The following is a 25223-nucleotide window of genomic DNA, read 5'->3' as shown; positions in this document are numbered from 1 at the left end:
TTTAGTTTCGACCATGGGCGCAATATAGCAATAGAAAATTAATTATTGATTTTGTAAATTAAAATGTATCAACGTAATATGCAATTTTGTGGGCGGAAATGAAAGTAAAAAATACCATGCTACAAGAAAATATGCTAATGAACGAAGTCGGTAGCATAGGATCGGGACGCCATCTTGTCTTCTGCCAACGTCTCTCACGACGACGGCAACGAGGACGAGCCGGATGACATTTAATTTGCAGGTAATGATTTATCAAACACAGGTTAGGTTAGTTTAGTTTAGGCTAGGCGAATTTATCATCCTTTCATTTCCTCGACATCGGCATCTATCATAACAGACATGGTGTACCATTCGTCCGACATGACTTCGTTACTTACGAAATTTGTTTTAGCACCTTTTTTTTTATTTCCGCTCACAAAATTGCATATTACATTGATACATTATAATTTACAAAATTAATAATTAATTTTCTATTGCTATATTGTGCCCTTGGTCGAAACTAAAAATTTACCACTACTGGTATATATTGTACCCCAGGTAGTTTTTGCAGCTTGCAGGATGGTAATGTAGACCTAAGCTTCAGAACACTTTACCTCACAGGTAATATCCACCGTACAAGTTCATTTATAACATCATACAAATTTGCCTCAGTCAACTTAATTATCACACACGACGTCATAACTTCGGGAGATTTACGTTAAACGAATATTGGTCTGTCATAAAGCCCGTCATTACTCCGAGTTGTCATTAACTAAGTAGGTCGTTAAACGAGGAGTGGGTGTACATTGCTTCTGACCCAGGGCGGTGAGCAGGATACAGGGATGACCTCTCATCCATGAGGAGCTAAGATGAAATGGGGGAAAGGGTGGTATATGAAAGTGGAATGGGTGGGAATGAAGTGGGTGAGTATATGCCTTTTGACTTGGTTACCTCTCTGGTAAGGGGGAAAAAGCCCTCGATATATAGATAGAATAGTTTTCTGTACATGATCTATGTTTCTTTTTCTTTTGATTTCTGCCTTTTATCAATAACTTGGTTCAGTTCTGTCCTATTAAATCCTTCCCAGTTTTAATCTACAGTCCTTCTTTTCATCAAGTTATTTGCTATTTTTGAGTACTTGTTTTCTCTGGTGTTTTATATATTCCGTTTTTTCTCCATGGATTTCTTGATGATACTTAATAAATTACAATTCATGCCCTCAATGATGCCCTACTATTTCTTAAGTGCATCAAATCTATCTAATTTCAAACCAAAATTCTTTCTTGTTATCCTTTATCTTCACATGGTTTCTTGAAGATTAGTTTACTTCTATCACCTCTAAAGTTGTAGTTAAAGTGTGCAACCTATATATAATTACATATATACATACATATAACAATGGCTTTTTCCCCCTTACTAGGGATGTAGCCTAAATCAAAGGCATAAATCCACTTACACCCTTTTCATCTCCACATACTCCACTCCCATTCACCACTCCTCCCTCCCCCTTTCCTTGAATCCTCCTGGATGATGGGTCATCCCTGTATCTTGTCCACTGCCCTGAGTCAGAAGCAATGTAGCAAGACACTGCACATCCACAGCAAGGCCATTTTATTTAATCAGCGACCCCCCCTCCTCCTACAATTATTTTATTTGAAACACTTTTAGTACCTTAATATGATAATTAGAAATCAAGGATATAGATTAAGTTGGAACTGTGCATGAATTTGAGGATAATTATTATAAAATTTGAGAGTAGGAGATGGGATCTAACAAGTGTTGCACCTTTCCTGTATACAATACTAAAATTAGATAAATACAATAAACCTGAAAATTGACAAAGGTAATGGAGACAATGCTAAGGCATGCACAGAGAAGAATAGAGAGATCAATGTTGGGAATAATGCTGAAAGACAGGAAGAGGTCAAGCTGGGTGAGATCAAAATGGAGTAAAAATATTAAGGAGGCAATAAAGGATAATGGGAGCTGGAGAGCATGGAACAGGAAAACAAGAGAAGTAGAGATATTATACAGAGAAGTTTGCAGGAGTGATATGACAAAGGTTGGTACAGTTGTGTAACTCATGGAAATGTTTGGAAGAGGCCTATGTTCAGCAGTGGACTAAAAATGGTTGAATGATTGATTCATATCATTGTAGTACAGTAATGGGGTTTATGCAGTTGAGGGAGGGAGTTTATGTTGAAAGGGTTAGCAATCCCAGTTATTACTTTCATATGGGGCCAATGATGGACACCTGTGCCTGGGACTGCAACACATCATAGACATCCACACCATACAAACCTGTATATTAGGTAACTCAGATGTACTATTAACTGATGACACAAAAACTGTCCTACACTAATACAATATAGACAACAATCCAAAATTTCTTCCCAGTGAGATCTACAGGAGGGTGCAAGGGCTGTTACTAACTACTATGGCACTGCAGGTTTCCAGTTAGTAAAACTTGAGGAGGCAACAATTTTCATTATTCACATTCCTGTGCAAGAACTGACAATCAGTGACTGTTCTCCTCCTCCTACTTTAAGCTGGTGACATAGAAACAGTCCCATACTATTACAACAGAGATATTACTTCGATGTTTCTTTGCAAGAGAAGCTTATGGGAGGGTCCAAGGATTATTGCCAGTTACTGTAGGGATGTGGGTAACTAGTCATTGAAACTCAAGGTAAAAATGATTGCTATCAATATCTGCTTCACTGAGATGACTCTCATTTTAAAGCTATGTTCTGGATAATGTTTGATGACTTTGTTCTACTGAAGGGCTGGACCATCAATGTTGATTATCCTCCTTTGTCAGTGCAGGTGATTCATGTCGAGAACAAGGAGTTGTACTGACAGTGGATGCCGAGTACACCTATGTTAACCCTTCAATCAACCTCCTCTGTATGGCCATGATGGAGGTGTTCAACAAGGAAGTTCCAATCATTTGGAACACCTATCAAGGCTATCTCAAGGTAAAGTTAGCTTATTGCAGATAGTCATACTATACTGTGGACAGTACCCACCTTGATGAGAAATCTAGGGGAGGCCCCTTGGCCCAATGGTGAGTGTCTGCCATAAAGACATGGCCTGCTTACACCCAGACATGCTGAGCTTGAGAAGACTTAGAATGAGATGTATGGATGGATGGAGTGAAGGGGGCTTTAGATGCCTATGGAATGTCTGTTGATCAAAGAAGAGAAAGTACAAAAAATTGGGGTGAATGGATCAAGGAATGATGCAACCAATGGGATGTGCTTTACATCTGCTTCATATACTGTTATCAGTGGATGAGGAAAAGGGGCTGCTATATAATGAAACAGTAGGGGTAAACCTGCTTCAGATATTAGACTTTGCTATGGAAGCACTGTGCCTCACAGCATTGCCTTTCATCCAGGAAGTGTGATAGGGGTTGGGGGCAGCCCTTCATTCCAGAGGTGCCAAAATAGATTTTCATTTTGTATGATGTGGGTGTGTGCTTTGACTTAGCTGCATCCCCTTCAAGGGTGATTATTGAGTCAAACCACAAACTCATACATATACCAAAAGCTTTTATCCCCTTATTAAGGAGATGGTCAAAAAACAAAGGCATAAAAAACCACTCCCACCCATTCCATCCCCACATACTCCACTCCCATCAACCCTCTTCCTTCCCTCTTATCTAGGCACTTCCTGGATGACAGGTCATCCCTGCATCTCACCCACTGCCCTGGGTCAGAAAGTGTTGGAACACAGCACATCCACAGCTAGGCTGCTTCATTAAATCAGCGACCCCCCCCTCTCCGTCCCCTCATGCATAAAAGGAGAAGACAGGGAGAAATCCCTTCAGGCTGCATCAATTTATTTTCCACACATACTCCCTCACCCCCACCAACACCCCCTCATACATCACAGCATCATCCATACACAACCATTCTCCATTCACCCTTATCTTCTGTCCTCTCCTGTCCTTCCTCAATAGACATTCCCCTCTTTCCCAATGTCTCTTTTACCCCATCCATCCATCTCATCCTAGGTTACCCCCTCATGTTTACTCCTTCCACCTCTGCCTTCCACACCTCTTTTACTAATCCTTCTTCACTCATTCTTTCCATGTGTCCAAACCATCCCAATACTCTTTCATCAACCCTATCTCTCAACTCCCTTTCCAACCCCGTTCTCCTCATCACCTTTTCATTTTTCACTCTATCTAACCTATTAACCCCTATCGTACTTCTTACGTACCTCATCTCAAACACATTAAAACTCCTCCTCTCTTCCTCTTTTACAGTATGATCCATGTTTCTGCCCCATACCGTGCTGTTGGCACAATCACTCCTTTATACAATCTCCTATTAGCATCCTTTCCCAAATGTCTATTTCTCATTACATTTTTTTAATCACCCAAGGCATCTACTTGGTTTTCTCAATCTACATTCTACCTCCACTTTCATTCCTCCCTTTCCCACTACATTCACACCCAAGTACCCAAAAATATCCACTTCTTCCCATCTCTCTCCCTTAATACTCACTTCCAGTCTGCTGCCACTTTCTCCCCTTGTAGATCTCATCACCTTACTTTTACCCACATTTATCTTCATCTTCCTTCTTTCACACACCTTCCCAAACTCTGCTGCTAATTTCCTCAATCCTTTCTCTGATCCTTCTACAAGTGCAGTGTTGTCAGTAAACAACAACTGGGTTATCTCCCACTTTTCTCCATTTTCTTTAACCATCTCCAATCCCTGACCCACTACCTTTGCATTTATGTCACACACCACCCCATCCATGTATAAATTGAACAACCACGGCGACATAACACACATCTCTGACGGTCCCACCTTTACCTCAAACCATTCACTCTACACCCAAAGACCTTTATTACACACAGATACTCTCTTCTCTTCCTCCACAACCACCAAATACCAGCCTCCGGAAACATATTCATAATCATATCACTCACCGCTCCATTAACACACTGAAAGACAACACACTGCTGCATGCCAGACCCCCTGATATCCACCCTTCTGAATCCTCTCTCCCACGTAAGGACAGAGTCCACTTGGCCAGACTGCGATGCGGTCACCACCCAGCACTTCTAAGCTACCAGAAGAGGCTGGACGACCGTGTTGTGAACAGCTGCCCAGGATGTAACACTTCACCCCATACCATACAACACATAATGGAAGACTGCATTATACACAATCATGCACGCAAACAACACAACATACACTCTATAAAGGATTTGTGGGAAAACCCAGTTTCGGCTGTGGCCTTCCTTGGGGAGACGGGACTGCTCGGACAGACAGTCTAGGGAACGACAACAACAACAACCATTCACTCTCCCCATTTCTAATCCTAACACAAGCTCTACTACTCTCGTAAAAACTCTTGACTGCTCTTAACAGCTTTCCTCCTATCCCATATATCTGCAATACCTCCAACAGTACCTTCCTGTCTACCCTGTCATAAGCCTTTTCCAAAACCATAAAAGTAAAAAAAAAAATATCTATACCTTTTTCTAAGGCTTTCTCACATATCTGTCTTACCACGAAAATCTGATCCACACAACCTTTACCTGTCCTAAATCCACATTGTTCCTCACCAACTACTCCACCAGTCCACCATCACTGTGCCTCTATTTTTCAGACATTCTGCATGACATCCATCCAACCCAACTCACATAATAAATAAAACTCATTCAATCACCCCTCTCAAAAAAGCATCTCAGGGATGAAGTGAAAGATGTGAAAAAATTGTATATAGTAGGTGTGCATGGAGTCAGTATTGTTACAATAAACTTTCTCTAAACTGCACCACCATACTTCAGATATCAGATAATTCAGACTCGGGGCTCCACGCATCTATCCCTTAAACCTTCTAAATAAGGCTGTGCCTTCTACTTCCTCTGGCAAGGGGATAAAGGAACATTTCAGTTTTTGTATAGTAGATAGGCTGACAGTGATTGAGGCACATGAAAGAGGAGTCAGTCAAGCACAACTTATGATGGAATTCAATCTCAAGAAATCTACCTTTTATGACATTCTGAAGGGCAAGGAGCAAGTGAGAGAAGTAATGAGAAAAACTGGAAGTGGAAGAAAAGGAAAGAATATGTACAGTGCAAGAAAATTATATTACTAAGACTTGGATGATGAAGTAGTACACAAATACTACATGAAGGAACATGCTGAAGGGGTACCAGTACAAGACCTGGACATCCAGCATGCAACACAATGGCTAGCAACCCATCCTGGAATGCCAAATTTCAAAAGCAGTGATACATGGCTGTGGCAGTTCAGGAAGCATCATGGTAAAATGAACCAAGCTAACACAGAGGAGCATGAATACTGCAAAATTCTTTCCATCATTCCATAATGAGAAGGGGGTAGGGTAACTAGGGAAGACAGTAGGAGGATGTTATAATACCTTGCACATTAACTCATCTGAACATCTGGGAAAAGATAAAGAGGGGACTGTTATAATACCCAGCCAATAAATTTGTCTGTGCAGCTGAGAAAAGATTGAGAATGGTAAGCCTTAGCATCCAAGGAAAACATGACAATTTCAAAGATTTCAATGGTATGTGGCCAGGGGCATACACTTGTTTAACAACATTAACATCAACAACCTATTAGTCCAGACTTGAATATTTTAGACAGGAGTTCACCTAAATTTGCCCAATTTAGAAAGGATTTACTATGTTACTGCTTAAAGTTGATAAATATATATACATACATATACCAAAGGCTTTTTCCCCTTACAAGGATGGTAGCTAAAATACAAAGGCATAAAATCCACTCCCACTCATTCCATCCCCACATACTCCACTCCCAATTACCCAACTCCCTCCCTCTTATCTTGGCTCCTCCTGGATGAAGAGTCATCCCTGCATCTCGCCCACTGCCCTGTATCAGAAGTAGTGTCGCAAGACACAGCACATCCACAGCAAGGCTGCTTCATTAACCTCTTCACTACGGGGCACATCGCACATCTGGCAGCATTAGCTGCCCGATGTGCGATGTTGCGTCATAATAATCGCATTATAGAAAATAAAGTCAGTGCTCAATCGTTCATTCTCTTTCACCCGTGTATTTTGATAACCATAGAAAACTGATGAAGCCAGTTTAGAGAGAATGAAAATTATGTAGGTACGACTACAATAAATATAATCAAGATGGCGACGTCGGCAGCATCAAGTACCCACTTGCTGCTCATGCCGCCTACGTAGGCGTCACCGTATGGAAGTGGTTAAATTGGTGACCCCCCTCTCCATCCCCTATAGAAAAAAAAGAAGACAAAGAAAATCTCTTCAGGCTGCGTCAAATTATCTTTAACACCTGGGAGTCATTGTTATGAATAATATGTCACCTGAGAAACATATAAATAAGATTTTTGGAGAAACTTATAATTTAATAAGAACAATCAAAGTGGCATTTACATACCTGGATGAAGAAATGGTGAGGAAAATCCTAATCACCCTGATAAGACCAAGATTAGAATATGCAGCAACGATATGGTCACCAAGTACAAAAAAATGTATAAAAAAACTTGAAAGAATACAAAGAGCAATCACAAAACTGGCACCAACACTCTCAAAACTATCATATGAAGAGAGACTACAAAAACTTAAACTACAGACACTAGAGCAAAGAAGAGAGAGAGGAGATTTGATAGCTATTTACAGAATCATGAAAGGCATAGAAATTACTGATAGAGAGAATCTGATAAAATGGGATGACAGAAATACAAGAGGACACGGAAAGAAAATAAAAAAAGACAGCTATAGAAGAGATTTGAAAAAGAACAGCTTTCCTCACAGAGTAATAGACAGTTGGAACAAGTTAGATGAGAAAGTGGTGTGTGCAAAAACAATACATGAATTTAAAAATAGTTTAGATAAAATGAGATATGAAGACGGGACCCCACGAGCATAGCTCCCCTTCCCGTAAAATACAACTAGGTAAATACAACTAGGTAAATACATACTTCCTCACTCCCCATCCCCCACCCACTCCTCCACATGCATCACAACATCATCTATATACAACCATTCTAAATTCACCCCTATCTTCTGTCTTCTCCCATCCTTCCTCAATAGACATTCCCCTTCCTCAATAAACATTCCCCTTCCTCAATAAACATTCCCCTTCCTCAAGACATTTCTCTTTTAACCCATCCATCTATCTCATCCTTGGTTGCCCCCTCATGTTTACTCCTTCTACCTCTGCCATCCACACCTCTACTATTAATCTTTCTTCATTCATTCTTTCCATGTGTCCAAACCATCCCAATACTCTTTCATCCACCTTATCTCTCAACTTCCTTTCCACCCCCGTTCTCCTACTTACCTTCTCATTTCTCACTCTATCTAACCTAGTAACCCCTATCATTCTTCTCAGGTACCTCATCTCAAACACATTAAAACTACTCCTCTCTTCCTCTTTTATGTTCCATGTTTCTGCCCCATACAGTGCTGTTGGCTCAAACACTCATTCATACAATCTCCTTTTGGCATCCATTCCCAAATGTCTATTTCTCATTACACTTTTTAATTCCCCAAGGCATTTATTTGCTTCTCTCAATCTACATTTTACCTCCACCTCCACTCCTCACTTTCCCTCCACATTTGCACCCAAATATCTAAAAATATCCACTTCTTCCAGTCTCTCTCCCTTAATACTCACTTTCAATTTGCTGCCACTTTCTCCCCTTGTACATCTCATCACTTTACATTTACCCACATCTATTATCAACTTCCTTCTTTCACACACCTTCCCAAACTCTGTCACTAACTTTCTCAATCCCTCTGATCCTGCTACATGTGCAGTGTCTTCAAGAAATAACAACTGGCTCATCTCCCACTTTTCTCCTTCTCCATTTTCTTTATCTATATCCAATCCCTGACCCATTACCCTTGTGTTTACCTCTCACACCACCCCATCCATGTATAAACTGAACAACCAAGGTGACATAACACATCCCTGGCAAAGTTCCACCTTTACTTCAAACCACTCACTCTTTTCATTTCTAATTCTAACACAGGTTCTACTAGTCTTGTAAAAACTCTTGACTGCTCATAGCTTTCCTCTTATCCCATATTTCTGTAATACCTCCAACAGTGCCTTCCTGTCGTAAGCCTTTTCCAAATCCATAAAGGCCCAATAAACATCCTTACCTTTTCCTAAAGCTTTCTCACCAATTACTCCCTCTGTTCCTCTCCTAATCCTCTCAATCAAAACCCTCCCATAAACCTTTCCCACTACAATTAACAAACTGATCCCTCTGAAACTACTAAATTAACACTTGTCCCCTTTTCCTTTGTAAAATGGAACTATACAGACACTCCTCTAATCCTCAGGCACTCTACCCTCTCTTAAACAAACATTAAATAACCATACCAGCCAGTCCACCATCACTGTACCTCCTTTTTTAGACATTCTGCATGACACCCATCCAACCCAGGTGCCTTACCTGCTCTCATCATCTTAACAACTGCCTTCACCTCATCTTTCCTTATTTTCCCTCCATTTTCCTCAGTCATCACTCATTTTCTTACTGCTTCCCACTGCATCTACCTTTCCTTCCCTTTCGTCCTTCCCATTAACAACTCTTAAAATACTCTGTCCATCTTCATCTTACTGCATTCTCTTCCATTATCATATCTCCATTTACACCTTTTACCTTTTCTTCTCTACTTGATTTGCCTCCTCTTCCTCTCTTAATTTCTTTCCAAAACATTTTTTATCACTTTCAAAATTTTCTGTCATATTCTTATCCCATTTCATATCTGCTCTCCTCTTTGCATCCTTTATCTTATGTTTTACTACTCTTTTCTTTGTACCTCTCATATGATTCTCTCATTCTATTTTGTAACCAATCTAAGAATGCTCACTTCTTCTCTTCTACAACCTTTTTTACTTCCTCATCTCACCACTCACTACCCTAACTTTTATTTCCTCACCCCTCCTTGTTCCACACACCATCTTTGCACACCTTGTGACTCCCCCCTTGAACCATCCTCATTCCTCCTCCACTCCTAGTTCTACCTTATCATTCATTCCCTCCCATTCCTCTCCCAGCTTCTTCTTGTACTCCTCCTTTTCTTTATCATTTAACCAGTTCACTCTAAGCACCACCCTACCTTCTGTCCTTTTCCTCTTTCTCCATCTATCCTCCACTTTTAACCTACCTTCCACCAAAAAATTATCTGATATTCCCCCACTCTCTCACCTTAGAGCGTGTACATCCTTACCTCTTCCTACTTTTCACCTGTTTACCACTATATAGTCCAAAAATGCCCTATCTACCACCCTTCCATCCACCACTCTCTACCATGTGTACTTACGTTTGACTTTCTTCATAAACACTGTATTTGCTATCATCAACTCTCTTTCGAGACTTATCTCCACCATCAACTATCCACCATAATTTTTTCCTGGAACTCCACACTTCCCAACCACTCCATCTATTGGTTCATTTTCTATCCTAGCATTAAGGTCTCCCAATACCACTACACTGACATTTCTCCCTAAACCCTCTATGCATTCATTTAAATCTATCCAAAAAACCTCCCTTTCCTCTACACTCTTCTCACTACTAGGTCCATATGCACTTACAAAAACCCACATCTCCCTTCCCAGTTTCACCTTCATCCACATTAACCTTGAAGAAACCTCCTTCCACTCCACTAATGCCAACACATCCATCTTTCTTCTCACAAATATACCTCCTATCTCTTCCCTTTTACTCCAATCTGTACTACATCCATGCACATTAAAAGACCTAAACCTTAGGGTTCTGGTTGGAAAACTCCCAGACCCTCTAATGCCTTTGCTTTTTTTTTAGGAATGTCCCCTTTGGGGCTACAGGAAGAAGGATGCCTAGTCTTACCCATGTCCCATTTTTGTTGCCTTTTACAACTCAAGTGGTGGCAGTATTCTTTTCCCCCACCACTATATTACTGAATAGTAGAGTACTCAGCAGTGACAAAAGTGATGTTGGATACTTGTGAACATTTCAACTTACAAATCCTAAGAATTTATCCTGTTCATAAAACGGGGGAGATCTTATATCTGTGCTGTACATGTATGGGTGTTTATATCTGGCACTATTTCCATGTAATCACCAACCATGGTGTCTTACAGAACACAAGTGAATGGCTAAAGCATGACCTGGAAATTGCCCGCCATCTGTCAACAACATTTGGCATCAAATTAGTTCGTGGTGCATACCTGGAGACTGAGAGAAAGCGAGCTCAGGAACTAGACTACCCCGACCCAGTCAACAACACCTATGAAGATACAAATAACAACTACAACACGTATGTCCTCTTCCTTGAAAGGTGTTCTATTCATCAACATGGCAATGTTCATCAATTTTATACTAGCTAATTCCAAGTATTTTTTTTAACAAGGTGATGGGGCACTACTTTAGTGTAGGAACTGATTCTATCTTGAATTTTTTTTCAGCAAAGTGACTCCATTATTGTTGCATTATTTCAGCAAAAGAATACCTAAGCCTACATGAACAAACTAGAACAATAGTTCAAAAACATCATATTGGAAACCTCACCCCATTAGAAATCAAAAGTAATATTGTCCAGACCATGAAAATAAAAATAAAATGAAATACATACATATACCAAGAGCTTTCCCCTCCTTACAAGGGAGGTAGCAAAAAACAAAAGCATAAGAACCACTCCCACCCATTCCATCCCCACATACTCCACTCCCATCCACTCCCTTCCCTCCTGCTTATCTTGGCTCCTCCTGGATGACAGGTCACCCTGCATCTCGCCCACTGCCCTGGGTCAGAAGCAGTGTCACAAGACACAGCACATCCACAGCAAGGCTGCTTCATTAAATTGGCAACCCCCTCTCTATCCCCTCATGTAGAAATGGGGAAGACGGGGAGAAATGTCTTCAGGCTGTGTATACTTATTTTTCACACATACTCCATCATCCTCCATCCCCCACCCACTCCCTCTCATGCATCACAGCATCATCCATACACAACCATTCTCCATTCACCCCTATATTCTGTCCTCTCTCATCTTTCCTCAACAGACACTCCCCTCATTCACAATGCCCCTATGCCATCCATCCATCTCATCCTTGGTTGCCCCCTCATGTTCATTCCTTCCACACCCCTTTCACTAGTCTTTCTTCACTCATTCTTTCCATGTGTCCAAACCATCCCAATACTCTTTCATCAACCCTATCTCCCAACTCCCTTTCCACCCCCACTTTCATCCTCACCTTCTCATTTCTCACTCTATCTAGCCTAGTAACCCCTATCATACTTCTTAGGAACCTAATCTCAAACACATTAAAACTCCTCTCTTCCTCTTTTATGTTCCATGTTTCTGCCCCTACATGGACGAGGAGATGGTGAAGAAATTCCTAGTTACACTGATAAGACCAAAATTAGAGTATTCAGTGGCACTATGGACACCCAGTACAAAAAAAAACATAAACTAGAAAGAATTCAAAAAGCACTAACAAAGATGGCACCAACACTTAGTATGCTGACATATGAACAATGATTGGACAAACTAAACTTAATAACTCTGGAGCAAAGAAGAGAAAGAGGCAATTTGATATCCATATATAGAATTATGAAAGGGATGGAAATCCTTGACAGGGATGATCTACTTAAATGGGACAGTAGAAATACAAGGGGACACAAGAAGAAACTTAAGAAGGACAGTTACAGAGGAGATCTGAAAAAGAATAGCTTTCCACATAGAGTGATAGATACATGGAATAGATTGAAAGAGAAAACAGTGAGTGCTAAAATTATGCATGACTTTAAGAAAGAACTGGATGCAGAGAGATACAACTGCAGGTCCCTACGAGCATAGCTCTCCTCCCGCAAAATACAACTAGGTAAATACATTAAAATTTCTCTCTTCCTCTTTTATGTTCCATGTTTCTGCCCCATACCGTGCTGTTGGCACAATCACTCCTTCATACAATCTCCTCTTAGCATCCATTCCCAAATGTCTATTTCTCATTACAATTTTTAATCCCCCAAGCCATTTACTTGCTTTTCTCAATCTACATTCTACCTCCACCTGCACTCCCTTTCCCAACACATTCGCACCCAAGTATCTAAAACTATCCACTTCCTCCAGTCTCTCTCCCTTAATACTCACTTCCATTCTGCTGCCACTTTCACCCCTTGTACATCTCATTACCTTACTTAATGGATTTGGAAAAGGCTTATGACAGGATAGACAGGAAGGCACTGTTGGAGGTATTACAGAAATATGAGATAAGAGGAAAGCTATGAGCAGTCAAGAGTTTTTACAAGACTAGTAGAACCTGTGTTAGAATTAGAAATGAAAAGAGTGAGTGGTTTGAAGTAAAGGTGGAACTTTGCCAGGGATGTGTTATGTCATCTTGGTTGTTCAGTTTATACATGGATGGGGTGGTGTGAGAGGTAAACACAAGGGTAATGGGTCAGGGATTGGATATAGATAAAGAAAATGGAGAAGGAGAAAAGTGGGAGATGAGCCAGTTGTTATTTCTTGAAGACACTGCACATGTAGCAGGATCAGAGGGATTGAGAAAGTTAGTGACAGAGTTTGGGAAGGTGTGTGAAAGAAGGAAGATGATAATAGATGTGGGTAAATGTAGTGATGAGATGTACAAAGGGAGAAATTGGCAGCAAATTGAAAGTGAGTATTAAGGGAGAGAGACTGGAAGAAGTGGATATTTTTAGATACTTGGGTGCAAATGTGGAGGGAAAGTGAGGAGTGGAGGTGGAGGTAAAATGTAGATTGAGAGAAGCAAATAAATGCCTTGGGGAATTAAAAAGTGTAATGAGAAATAGACATTTGGGAATGGATGCCAAAAGGAGATTGTATGAATGAGTGTTTGAGCCAACAGCACTGTATGAGGCAGAAACATGGAACATAAAAGAGGAAGAGAGGAGGAGTTTTAATGTGTTTGAGATGAGGTACCTGAGAAGAATGATAGGGGTTACTAGGTTAGAGTGAGTGAGAAATGAGGTGAGGAGGAGAATGGGGGAGGAAAGGGAGTTGAGAGATAAGGTGGATGAAAGAGTATTGGGATGGTTTGGACACATGGAAAGACTGAGTGAAGAAAGATTAGTAGAAGAGGTGTGGATGGCAGAGGTAGAAGGAGTAAACATGAGGGGGCAACCAAGGATGAGATGGATGGATGGGTTAAAAGAGAAATGTCTATTGAGGAAGGGGAATGTCTATTGAGAAAGGGGAATGTCTATTGAGGAAGGATGGGAGAAGACAGAAGATAGGGGTGAATTTAGAATGGTTGTATATAGATGATGTTGTGATGCATGTGGAGGAGTGGGTGGGGGATGGGGAGTGAGGAAGTATGTGTTAAAGATAATTTGACGCAGCCTGAGGAGATTTTCTTTGTCTTCTTTTTTTTCTATATGAGGGGATGGAGAGGGGGGTCACCAATTTAATGAAGCAGCCTTGCTGTGGATGTGCTGTGTCTTGCGACACTACTTCTGATACAGGGCAGTGGGCGAGATGCAGGGATGACTCTTCATCCAGGAGGAGCCAAGATAAGAGGGAGGGAGTTGGGTAATTGGGAGTGGAGTATGTGGGGATGGAATGAGTGGGAGTGGATTTTATGCCTTTGTATTTTAGCTACCCCCCTTGTAAGGGGAAAAAGCCTTTGGTATATGTATGTATATATATTTATCAACTTTAAGCAGTAACATAGTAAATCCTTTCTAAATTGGGCAAATTTAGGTGAACTCCTGTCTGAAATATTCAAGTCTGGACTAATAGGTTGTTGATGTTAATGTTGTTAAAAAAGTGTATGCCCCTGGCCACATACCATTGAAATCTTTGAAATTGTCATGTTTTCCTTGGATGCTAAGGCTTACCATTCTCAATCTTTTCTCAGGTGCACAGACAAGTTTATTGGCTGGGTATTATAACAGTCCCCTCTTTATCTTTTCCCAGATGTTCAGATGAGTTAATGTGCAAGGTATTATAACATCCTCCTACTGTCTTCCCTAGTTACCCTACCCCCTTCTCATTATGGAATGATGGAAAGAATTTTGCAGTATTCATGCTCCTCTGTGTTAGCTTGGTTCATTTTACCATGATGCTTCCTGAACTGCCACAGCCATGTATCACTGCTTTTGAAATTTGGCATTCCAGGATGGGTTGCTAGCCATTGTGTTGCATGCTGGATGTCCAGGTCTTGTACTGGTACCCCTTCAGCATGTTCCTTCATGTAGTATTTGTGTACTACTTTATCATCCAAGTCTTAGTAATATAATTTTCTTGCACTGTACATATTCTTTCTTTTTCTCCCACTTCCAGTTTTTCTCATTACTTCTCTCACTTGCTCCTTGCCCTTCAGAATGTCATAAAAGGTAGATTTCTTGAGATTGAATTCCATCATAAGTTGTGCTTGACTGACTCCTCTTTCATGTGCCTCAATCACTGTCAGCCTATCTACTATACAAAAACTGAAATGTTCCTTTATCCCCTTGCCAGAGGAAGTAGAAGGCACAGCCTTATTCAGAAGGTTTAAGGGATAGATGCGTGGAGCCCTGAGTCTGAATTATCTGATATCTGAAGTATGGTGGTGCAGTTTAGAGAAAGTTTATTGTAACAATACTGACTCCATGCACACCTACTATATACAATTTTTTCACATCTTTCACTTCATCCCTGAGATGCTTTTTTGAGAGGGGTGATTGAATGAGTTTTATTTATTATGTGAGTTGGGTTGGATGGATGTCATGCAGAATGTCTGAAAAATAGAGGCACAGTGATGGTGGACTGGCTAGTGAGGTTATTTAATGTTTGTTTAAGAGAGGATAGAGTACCAGAGGACTGGAGGAGTGCCTGTATAGTTCCACTTTACAGGGGAAAAGGGGATAAGTGTGAGTGTAGTAGTTTCAGAGGGATCAATTTGTTAAGTGTAGTTGGAAAGGCTTATGGGGGGTCTTGATTGAGAGGATTAAGAGAGAAACAGAGGGAGTAGTTGGTGAGGAACAATGTGGATTTAGGACAGGTAAAGGTTGTGTGGATCAGATTTTCGTGGTAAGACAGATATGTGAGAAAGCCTTAGAAAAAGGTATAGATATTTTTTTTTTACTTTTATGGTTTTGGAAAAGGCTTATGACAGGGTAGACAGGAAGGTACTGTTGGAGGTATTGCAGATATATGGGATAGGAGGAAAGCTGTTAAGAGCAGTCAAGAGTTTTTACGAGAGTAGTAGAGCTTGTGTTAGGATTAGAAATGGGGAGAGTGAGTGGTTTGAGGTAAAGGTGGGACCGTCAGAGATGTGTGTTATGTCGCCCTGGTTGTTCAATTTACATAGATGGGGTGGTGTGTGACATAAATGCAAAGGTAGTGGGTCAGGGATTGGAGATGGTTAAAGAAAATGGAGAAAAGTGGGAGATAACCCAGTTGTTGTTTGCTGACAACACTGCACTTGTAGAAGGATCAGAGAAAGGATTGAGGAAATTAGCAGCAGAGTTTGGGAAGGTGTGTGAAAGAAGGAAGTTGAAGATAAATGTGGGTAAAAGTAAGGTGATGAGATCTACAAGGGGAGAAAGTGGCAGCAGACTGGAAGTGAGTATTAAGGGAGAGAGACGGGAAGAAGTGGATATTTTTGGGTACTTGGGTACGAATGTAGTGGGAAAGGGAGGAGTGAAAGTGGAGGTAGAATGTAGATTGAGAAAACCAAGTAGATGCCTTGGGGGATTAAAAAATGTAATGAGAAATAGACATTTCGGAAAGGATGCTAATAGGAGATTGTATGAATGAGTGTTTGAGCCAACAGCACTGTATGGGGCAGAAACATGGATCATAAAAGAGGAAGAGAGGAGGAGTTTTAATATGTTTGAGATGAGGTACATAAGAAGTACGATAGGGGTTAATGGGTTAGATAGAGTGAGAAATGAAAAGGTGATGAGGAGAACGGGGTTGGAAAGGGAGTTGAGAGGTAGGGTTGATGAAAGAGTATTGGGATGGTTTGGACACATGGAAAGAATGAGTGAAGAAGGATTAGTAAAAGAGGTGTGGAAGGCAGAGGTGGAAGGAGTAAACATGAGGGGGTAACCTAGGATGAGATGGATGGATGGGGTAAAAGAGACATTGGGAAAGAGGGGAATGTCTATTGAGGAAGGACAGGAGAGGACAGAAGATAAGGGTGAATGGAGAATGGTTGTGTATGGATGATGCTGTGATGTATGAGGGGGTGTTGGTGGGGGTGAGGGAGTATGTGTGGAAAATAAATTGATGCAGCCTGAAGGGATTTCTCCCCTTCTTCTCCTTTTATGCATGAGGGGACGGAGAGGGGGGGGTCGCTGATTTAATGAAGCAGCCTAGCTGTGGATGTGCTGTGTTCCAACACTTTCTGACCCAGGGCAGTGGGTGAGATGCGGGATGACCTGTTATCCAGGAAGTGCCTAGAAAAGAGGGAAGGAAGAGGGTTGATGTGAGTGGAGTATGTGGGGATGGAATAGATGGGAGTGATTTTTTATGCCTTTGTTTTTTGGCCATCTCCTTAATAAGGGGAAAAAAGCTTTTGGTATATGTATTAGTTTGTGGTTTGACTCAATAATCACCCTTGAAGGGGATGCAGCTAAGTCAAAGCACGCACCCACATCATACAAAATGAAAATCTATTTTGGCACCTCTGGAATGAAGGGTTGCCCCCAACCCCTATCATATTTACACCCAGTCGAGCTGGGGATGCTCTGGTTCTTCTCAGATGAGAAGAACTTCTGCCAGGACCAGTTGCACAACAAGCAGAACAACAGGTGGCTGGCCTACAGTCCACACAAAGTCCTGTGTTTCATGGATGGTATTTGGGTGCGTTTCCAGTGAAGGCCATATCATCCCACCCCATGTCTTTGAAAAGGGACTCAGACTCACTTCAGATGGCTATATTGAGTTGCTGTCCACTGTTGTCAAGTGCTGGGTGGAGAGGGTGGCTGCAGGAAGACCATACATGTGGCAGGAGGATTCAGTTCCATGTCACACATCCAGGAAAATCCAGAAATGACTGTCTGAGAACTTCTATGACTTCACCAGTCCCAACATCTGGCCCCCCAACTTGCCTGATTGCATCCCAATGGACTATTATATGTGGGACACAGTTGAAAAAGACACCAATCAACCTGTAACACCAAGGACGAGCTGATTACCAGGATCAAACTGGTGTTCAGGCATCTCTCCAAGGACACTCTGAAGGCCATGTGCTGCAGGTTCAGGTCCTGCCTGGAGGCCATGGTGGAGGCTCAGGATGGCTTCTTTGAGTGAGCTGTATTTGGCAAAAGATCCTCTAAGAGATACACTTTGAATTTTGAGAATATATCAATATTTGGCCAAGATATGACATTTTTCTTTCCATTCTAAAAACAAGTGTTAAATTTATCCCAAACACCCTGTACATATACCAATGGCTATTTCCCCCTTACAAGGGAGGTAGCTAAAATACAAAGGCTTAAATCCAATCCCACCCATTTCATCCCCTCCTTCCTTCTTATCTTAGCTCCTCCTGGATGATGGGTAGACAAGGTCATTATATTAAGACAGCAGGGCAGGATTTGTAGTAATGGATCTAAACTGGAAAAATTTAATTGAAGAAGAAAATAGGCAATAACTAGCTAATGTCAATGAATGGAATAGACTTAGCAATCACGTATAATCCATTCAAATAAGAAATTACACTTGATTTCTGCCATGGAGATTGGTACTATAGACTCCTGCTCCACAGAATAATGAAAGGAATGGAAGTTTTAGACAGGAAAGACCTATTAATGTGGGACAACGGTAAAACAAGAGGACACGGAAAAAAATTGAAAAAGGATAGTTATAGAAAAAACTTGAAAAGGAACAGTTTCCCACACAGAGTGATAAATACATGGAACAAATTAGACAACAAAACAGTATGTGCTAACACTATACAAGATTTTAAGATAAAACTTGATGTGGAGAGATACAAAGACGGGTCACCACGAGCATAGCTCCCCTCCCGTATATTACAACTAGGTACAACTAGGTAAATACACAGGCACAAGTGACACACCAATTCCTCATCTCCTTCAGAAAAGATATTTCTCCACTTTGTTCATAAGATATGAAAATTTGGTTTCAATCATTAGACAGAGCAGTCATTCTACAACTATAACATTTTCAAAAATCAATAGGGTATGAAACCAAATAATTATGTGGAGTTGAAGTCAAGGAAAAGAAATGATTGGTTTTTACACATCTTTACTTATATTCAGCAGTTTCTATTCATGAATTGGCTCCTTATCCCAAGAACCAGGTCAACTACTCCCCTACTGAAAATCAGGAATCACCACCCTCTTCTACATTGTTACCAGAGGCTGTACCTACAGCAACACTCCTAGAAGTTCCAGAGGACAATGAACCTCATCAAGAGGCTGACATAGAGGCGAGTGCGACAACACCTATAGTATGGAGGTCAACCAGTGTGTCGAAGGCTCTGGACAAATATGGATGGGATTGATAACTTATGGAGTATTTTTTTTTTTTTTGGGGGGGGGGGGAAGAATGTTATAATATTTTGTCATTGAACTTTTTCATACTCTGAGCTGTTTGTTTGACTGCATCTCATAGTTTGTAAACAATTGATGAAACTGTCTGACTACGTCGTCATAGTCTGTTTGAAACCAGTTGGAGTAACAGTCATGACTCTCTATGTAAGTTAATTCTTTCCTCTACTTATTCAACCATTGTATAGATATTATATACTATGTCTTATATATTCTGTTGTGTCTACCCATATGATGAGTTCTGTATGTTCAGTAAATATGTAGAAAACATTGGATAAACTGTAGCATTTTCTGCCTTCACTTATATTCTGTTATATAAGTTACATCCTGTAATGTGTTTTCAGGTCTATTTGTGTTTGAGTTGAATAAATTGTAACATCAGTAAGACTTGGCAGCTGCTCCCAAGCTTTATTCAACTCAAACACAAATAGACCCAAAAATACATTACAGGATGTAACTGGAGCCAGAAAATGCTAGTTTATAAATATTTTCTACATGTCATTTACTGAATATACAGAACTCATCATATGGATAGACACAACATAATATATAAGACATAGTATAAAACATGCTTTCTCCTACATAAACAACTCTTGAACATGATGATGTATTCAGATTTCACACAGAAAGCACAAATGAAAATTAAGGATTTTTTTTATCAATATTTTGCATCATGATGATCGTGGCACAAGGGAGGGATGGAAGGAGTGATGGTAGATGCTGACTTCTTCCTTCCTCCTTCTCCTCCTTCCAACTTATTGATCATTTAATTTGTTACAAAAAAATATTCATTTTCAACATACAGTGTTTCAGAAGAAAGTCAAGCATAAGTACACATGGGAGAGGGTGGTGGATGGAAGGGTGATAGATAGAGCATTAATGGACTATGTAGTGGTAGATGGGAGTATAATAGGAAGAGTTAAGGATATACATGTTCTAAGGGGAGACAGTGGGGGAATATCAGATCATTTTTTTGGTGGAAGGTAAGTTGAGAGTGGAGGATAGATTGAGAAAGAGGAAAAGGACAAAAGGTAGGGAGGTGCTTAGAGTGAACTCTTTAAATGAAGAGAGGAAGCGAGCTTTCACAGATTGGTTACAAAATAGGACAAGGGAGTCATATGAGAGGTACAAAGAAAAGAAAAGAGAAGTAAAGCACAAGGTAAAGGAGGCAAAGAGGAGAGCAGATGTGAAATGGGGTAAGAGTATGACAGAAAATTTTGAAAGTAATAAAAAGATGTTTTGGAAAGAAATGAAGAGAGGAAGAGGAGGCGAATCAAGAAGAAAAGAAAAGGTAAAAGGTGCAGATGGAGAGATGATAATGGAAGAGAAGGCAGTGAGGGGAAGATGGGCAGAGTATTTTAGGGAGTTGCCAAATGTGAAGGATATGGAGGGAAAGATAGTTGCAGTGGGAAGTGCTAAGAAAATGACCATGAGTGAGGAAAATGGAGGATAAATAAGGAAGGATGAAGTGAAGGCAGTTGTTAAGATGATGAAAGCAGGTAAGGTACCTGGTCTGGATGGATGCCATGCAAAATGTCTAAAAAAAAAAGGAGGTACAGTGATGGTGGACTGGCTGGTGAGGTTATTTAATGTTTGCTGGAGAGAGGGTAGAGTGCCAGAGGACTGGAGGAGTGCCTGTATAGTTCCATTTTACAAGGGAAAAGGGGACAAGTGTGAGTGTAGTAGTTTCAGAAGGATTAACTCGTTGAGTGTAGTTGGGAAGGCTTATGGGAGGATCTTGATTGAGAGGATTAGGAGAGGAATAGAGGGAGTAATTGGTGAGGAACAGTGTGGATTTAGGACAGGTAGAGGTTGTGTAGATCAGATTTTTGTGGTAAGACAGATATGTGAGAAAGCTATAGGTAAAGGTAAGGATGTTTTTTGGGCCTTTATGGATCTGGAAAAGGCTTATGACAGGGTAGACAGGGAGGCACTGTGGGAGGTTTTGCGGATATACGGGATAGGAGGAAAGCTTTTAGGAGCTGTCAAGAGTTTTTACGAGAGTAGTAGAGCATGTATCAGGATTAGAAATGGAGAGAGTGAGTGGTTTGAGGTAAAGGTGGGACTTCGTCAGGGATGTGTTATGTCTCCCTGGCTGTTCAACTTATACATGGATGGGGTGGTGCGAGAGGTAAATGCAAGGGTGGTGGGTCAGGGATTGGAGATAGTTAAAGAAAATGGAGAAAAGTGGGAGGTGAGCCAGCTGTTGTTTGCGGATGACACTGCGCTTGTAGCAGGATCAGAGGAGGGATTGAGGAAGTTGGTGACAGAGTTTGGGAGAGTGTGTGAAAGAAGAAAATTAAAGATAAATGTGGGTAAAAGTATGGTGATGAGATGTACAAGGGGTGAAAGTGGCAGCAGACTGGAAGTGAGCATTAAGGGAGAGCAACTGGAGGAAGTGAATAGTTTTTGATTCTTGAGCATAAATGTAGCAGAAAAGGGTGGAGTGGGGGTGGAGGCAGAATGTAGATTGAGAGAAGCGAGTAAATGCCTTGTTGGATTAAAAAGTGTAATGAGGAATAGATATTTGGGAATGGATGCTAAGAGGAGACTGTATGGGGCAGAAACATGGAACATAAGAGAGGAAGAGAGAAGGAGTTTGAATGTCTTTGAGATGAGGTGTCTGAGAAGTATGATAGAGGTTACTAGGCTGGATAGTGAGAAATGAGGAGGTAAGGAGGAAAACAGGGGTGGTAAGGGAGCTGGGAGATAGGGTTAATGAAAGAGTATTAGGATGGTTTGGACACATGGAAAGAATGAGTAAAGAAAGACTAGTAAAAGAGGTATTGAAGGCAGATATGGAGGGAGTGAACATCAGGGGGCATCCTAGGATGAAATGGAGAGATGGGGTGAAGGGGGCTTTGGGGAAGAGGGGAATGTCTGTTGAGGAAGGACGGGAGAGGACAGAAGACGGGTGAATGGAGAATGGTTGTATATGGATGATGTTGTGATGCATGAGGTGGAGTGGGTGGGGTGATGGGGGTGAGGTAGTATGTGTGAGAAAAATTTGACGCAGCCAGAAGGGATTTCTCCCCGTCTTCTCCTTTTCTGCATGGGCAGACGGAGAGGGGGGTCACCGATTTAATGAAGTGGCCTTGTTGTGGATGTGCTGTGTCTTGTGACACTGCCTCTGACCCAGGGCAGTGAACAAGGTGCAGGGATGACCTGTCATCCAGGAGGTGCTAAGATAAGAGGGAGGGTGGAGGCGGTGGAGTGTATTTAGGGATGGAATGGGTGGGAATGGTTTTATGCCTTTTTCTTTTTGACTACCTCACTTGCAAGGGGGAAAAAGCCTTGGTATATCATTCTTTCCAGAGACTATTTATATGTAATGTGAATTTATCAATAATCTGTGGAAATGGTAGGTAGATTGTTTGAGTGTACTCAAAAAGGTAACAAAAATAGAGATATAAATTGGCTACATACAAGAGAATAGTATGATTGTTGATTATATAATTTACACTATCAAACATAGAGCAAAAATGCTTGTTAAATCACTGAGTAAAGTAACATCATATCAGCTGGTATCGGGTATGAAGACTTGTGGGAATCTGTAGGACTACCAACTGTACAGAGCTGCACAGCAGATATCAAGTGTAATTTCTTATTGGAATGGAGTATAGTGAATGCTGACATTATAAGTTGTTTTAAGAGAAGGTTAAATAAAATTATGGATATGATAGGTGGTAATGGACACAGAACTGTCTAGTGTAGGCCTTATGGTCTCTTGTAGTCTCCACCATTCTTGTGTTATATTCTTATTACACAGAAGGCACTATATATATCATCTTACAATCCCCCACCCTATCCATACCCAGACAATACGATATTTATTCTTTGAGTGACTTACAATCTAATCTGGTGGTTGTTGCCAGTTACCTGGGAATCATTGGTCTCTTGCATAACAGACCTGAAGCAAGGGATTGATCCATTCATTCATAACTTTATTCTGAAGACCTCCCACTCCAGAAATACATCAGTAAATATACACAAATCAATTACTTGAAAAAACAAAATATGGAGATCCCATTGGCCTTATAATCAATGTGACTCTTTAACAACAGACTTATGTGTTTTATGCTGGATGAGATCCAAGCACACCCCAACACCCGAAGTATGATCATCGCCACACATAATGAGGAATCAGTTTCCATTGGTGCTTCCTACATGAAAAAGCTTGGCCTTGACCCAAGACAAGGCAATGTCATCTTTGGGCAAGTCTTCGGCATGGCTGAAAATATCTCTGTTCCCTTAGGTATGAAAAACCAAATGTTTATTTCAACACTCTAGTTGCAAAATACTTTACCTGAATGAATGAAATCTCTTGGTGACAGCCAGAATAAATCACATAAAATGAGTATAGTAATAATGACTTAACATAAGATGGTTTCAACTGTTATACTGCAAGTTTACTTAAGCTAGTGAGATTATTATGCTATCAACTATCTTACATGCAGTGTTCATATTTGTACCTAGTGTAGGACTATAACCTATTTTTGTATGGACTAGTGTGAATCAAGGTGATCAAATTTATCTAGTTTTTATCACTATTAAACTTAGTCTTAAATAGACAATAAACAAAACTGAACAACAGCAGTGTCTATAGATTACTAGGCATTTTAGAGTACATACATATATCAATGTTCTCCTTTACAAGGCAGGTAACCAAAAAACAAAGGCCTAAAATCCACTCCCACCCATTCCATGTCTACATACTCCACTCACATTCACCCCCTCCTTCCCTTTTATCTTGGCTCCTCCTAGATAATAGGTCATCCCTGCATCTCACCCACTGCCCTGGGTCAGAAGCAGTGTCACAAGACACAGCACATCCACAGTGAGGCTGCTTCATTTACTTGGCGACCCACCCCCCCTTCCCCCTCATGTAGAAAAATAGAAGGGAGAAATCCCTTTGGGCTGTGTCAAAATATAATTTACACATACTCTCTCATCCCATTCCCCCCACTCCCTTCCATGCATCACAGCATTATCCATACACATTCTCCATTCACCCCTATCTTGTCTTCTACCTTCCTTCCTCAACAGACATTTCACTTTTTCCCAATGCCCCTTTTAAAACCCCATCCATCCATCTCATCCTTGGTCACCCCCTCAGGTTCACTCCATCCACCTTTCACTAACCTTTCTTCACTCATTATTTACATGTGTGCAAACCATCCCAATACTCTTTCATCAACCTTGTCTCCCATCTCTTTCCACCCCTACTTTCCTCCTCACCTCCTCGTTTCTCAATCTATCTAGCCTAGTAACCCCTACCATACTTCTCAGGCTGCTCATCTCAAACACATTCAAACTCCTCTCTTATATTCCATGTTTCTGTCCCATACAGTGCTGTCAGCACAATCACTCCTTTATACAATCTCCTCTTAGCATCCATTCCCAAATGTCTATTTCTCATTACACTTTTTAATCCCCTAAGGCATTTACTTGCTTCTCTCAAACTAAATTCTACCTCAACCTCCACTCCTCCCTTTCCTGCCACATTCGCATCCAAGTACTGTATATAAAAACTTCCTCCAGTCTCTCTCCTTTAATAATCGCCTCCAATTTGTTGCCACATTCTCCCCTTGTAGATCTCATCACCTTACTTTTACCCACATTCATCTTCAACCTCCTTTCACACACTTTCCCAGACTCCAACACTAACTTCTTTAATCCCTTCTCTGATCCTGCTACAAACTGTGTTGTCAGCA

The 25223-nt window shown here is 40.9% G+C and overlaps 1 protein-coding gene across 3 annotated transcripts in view; it reads left to right on the top strand.

The window, feature by feature from the left end:
- Positions 1–25223, top strand: part of LOC143024166 (hydroxyproline dehydrogenase-like) — a 70122-nt gene that overhangs the window by 38488 nt on the left and 6411 nt on the right. Inside the window, exons 6-9 of one of the 3 annotated variants that reach the window (XM_076182969.1) lie at positions 2806–2957; positions 11106–11281; positions 19254–19388; positions 23574–23610. In XM_076182969.1, coding sequence (XP_076039084.1) covers positions 2806–2957; positions 11106–11281; positions 19254–19344 — 419 coding nt within the window. In that variant the 3' untranslated portion in view covers positions 19345–19388; positions 23574–23610. Of the gene's footprint in view, positions 1–2805; positions 2958–11105; positions 11282–19253; positions 19389–23573; positions 23765–25223 lie in introns of those variants that run through there. The other 2 variants (XM_076182968.1, XM_076182970.1) reach the window with 2 other exon arrangements.

Source organism: Oratosquilla oratoria, chromosome 3, assembly GCF_046742065.1.
Source record: "Oratosquilla oratoria isolate Oo_2021 chromosome 3, ASM4674206v1, whole genome shotgun sequence".
NCBI lineage: Eukaryota > Metazoa > Arthropoda > Malacostraca > Stomatopoda > Squillidae > Oratosquilla > Oratosquilla oratoria.
This window is presented reverse-complemented; position numbering and strand designations above follow the sequence as displayed.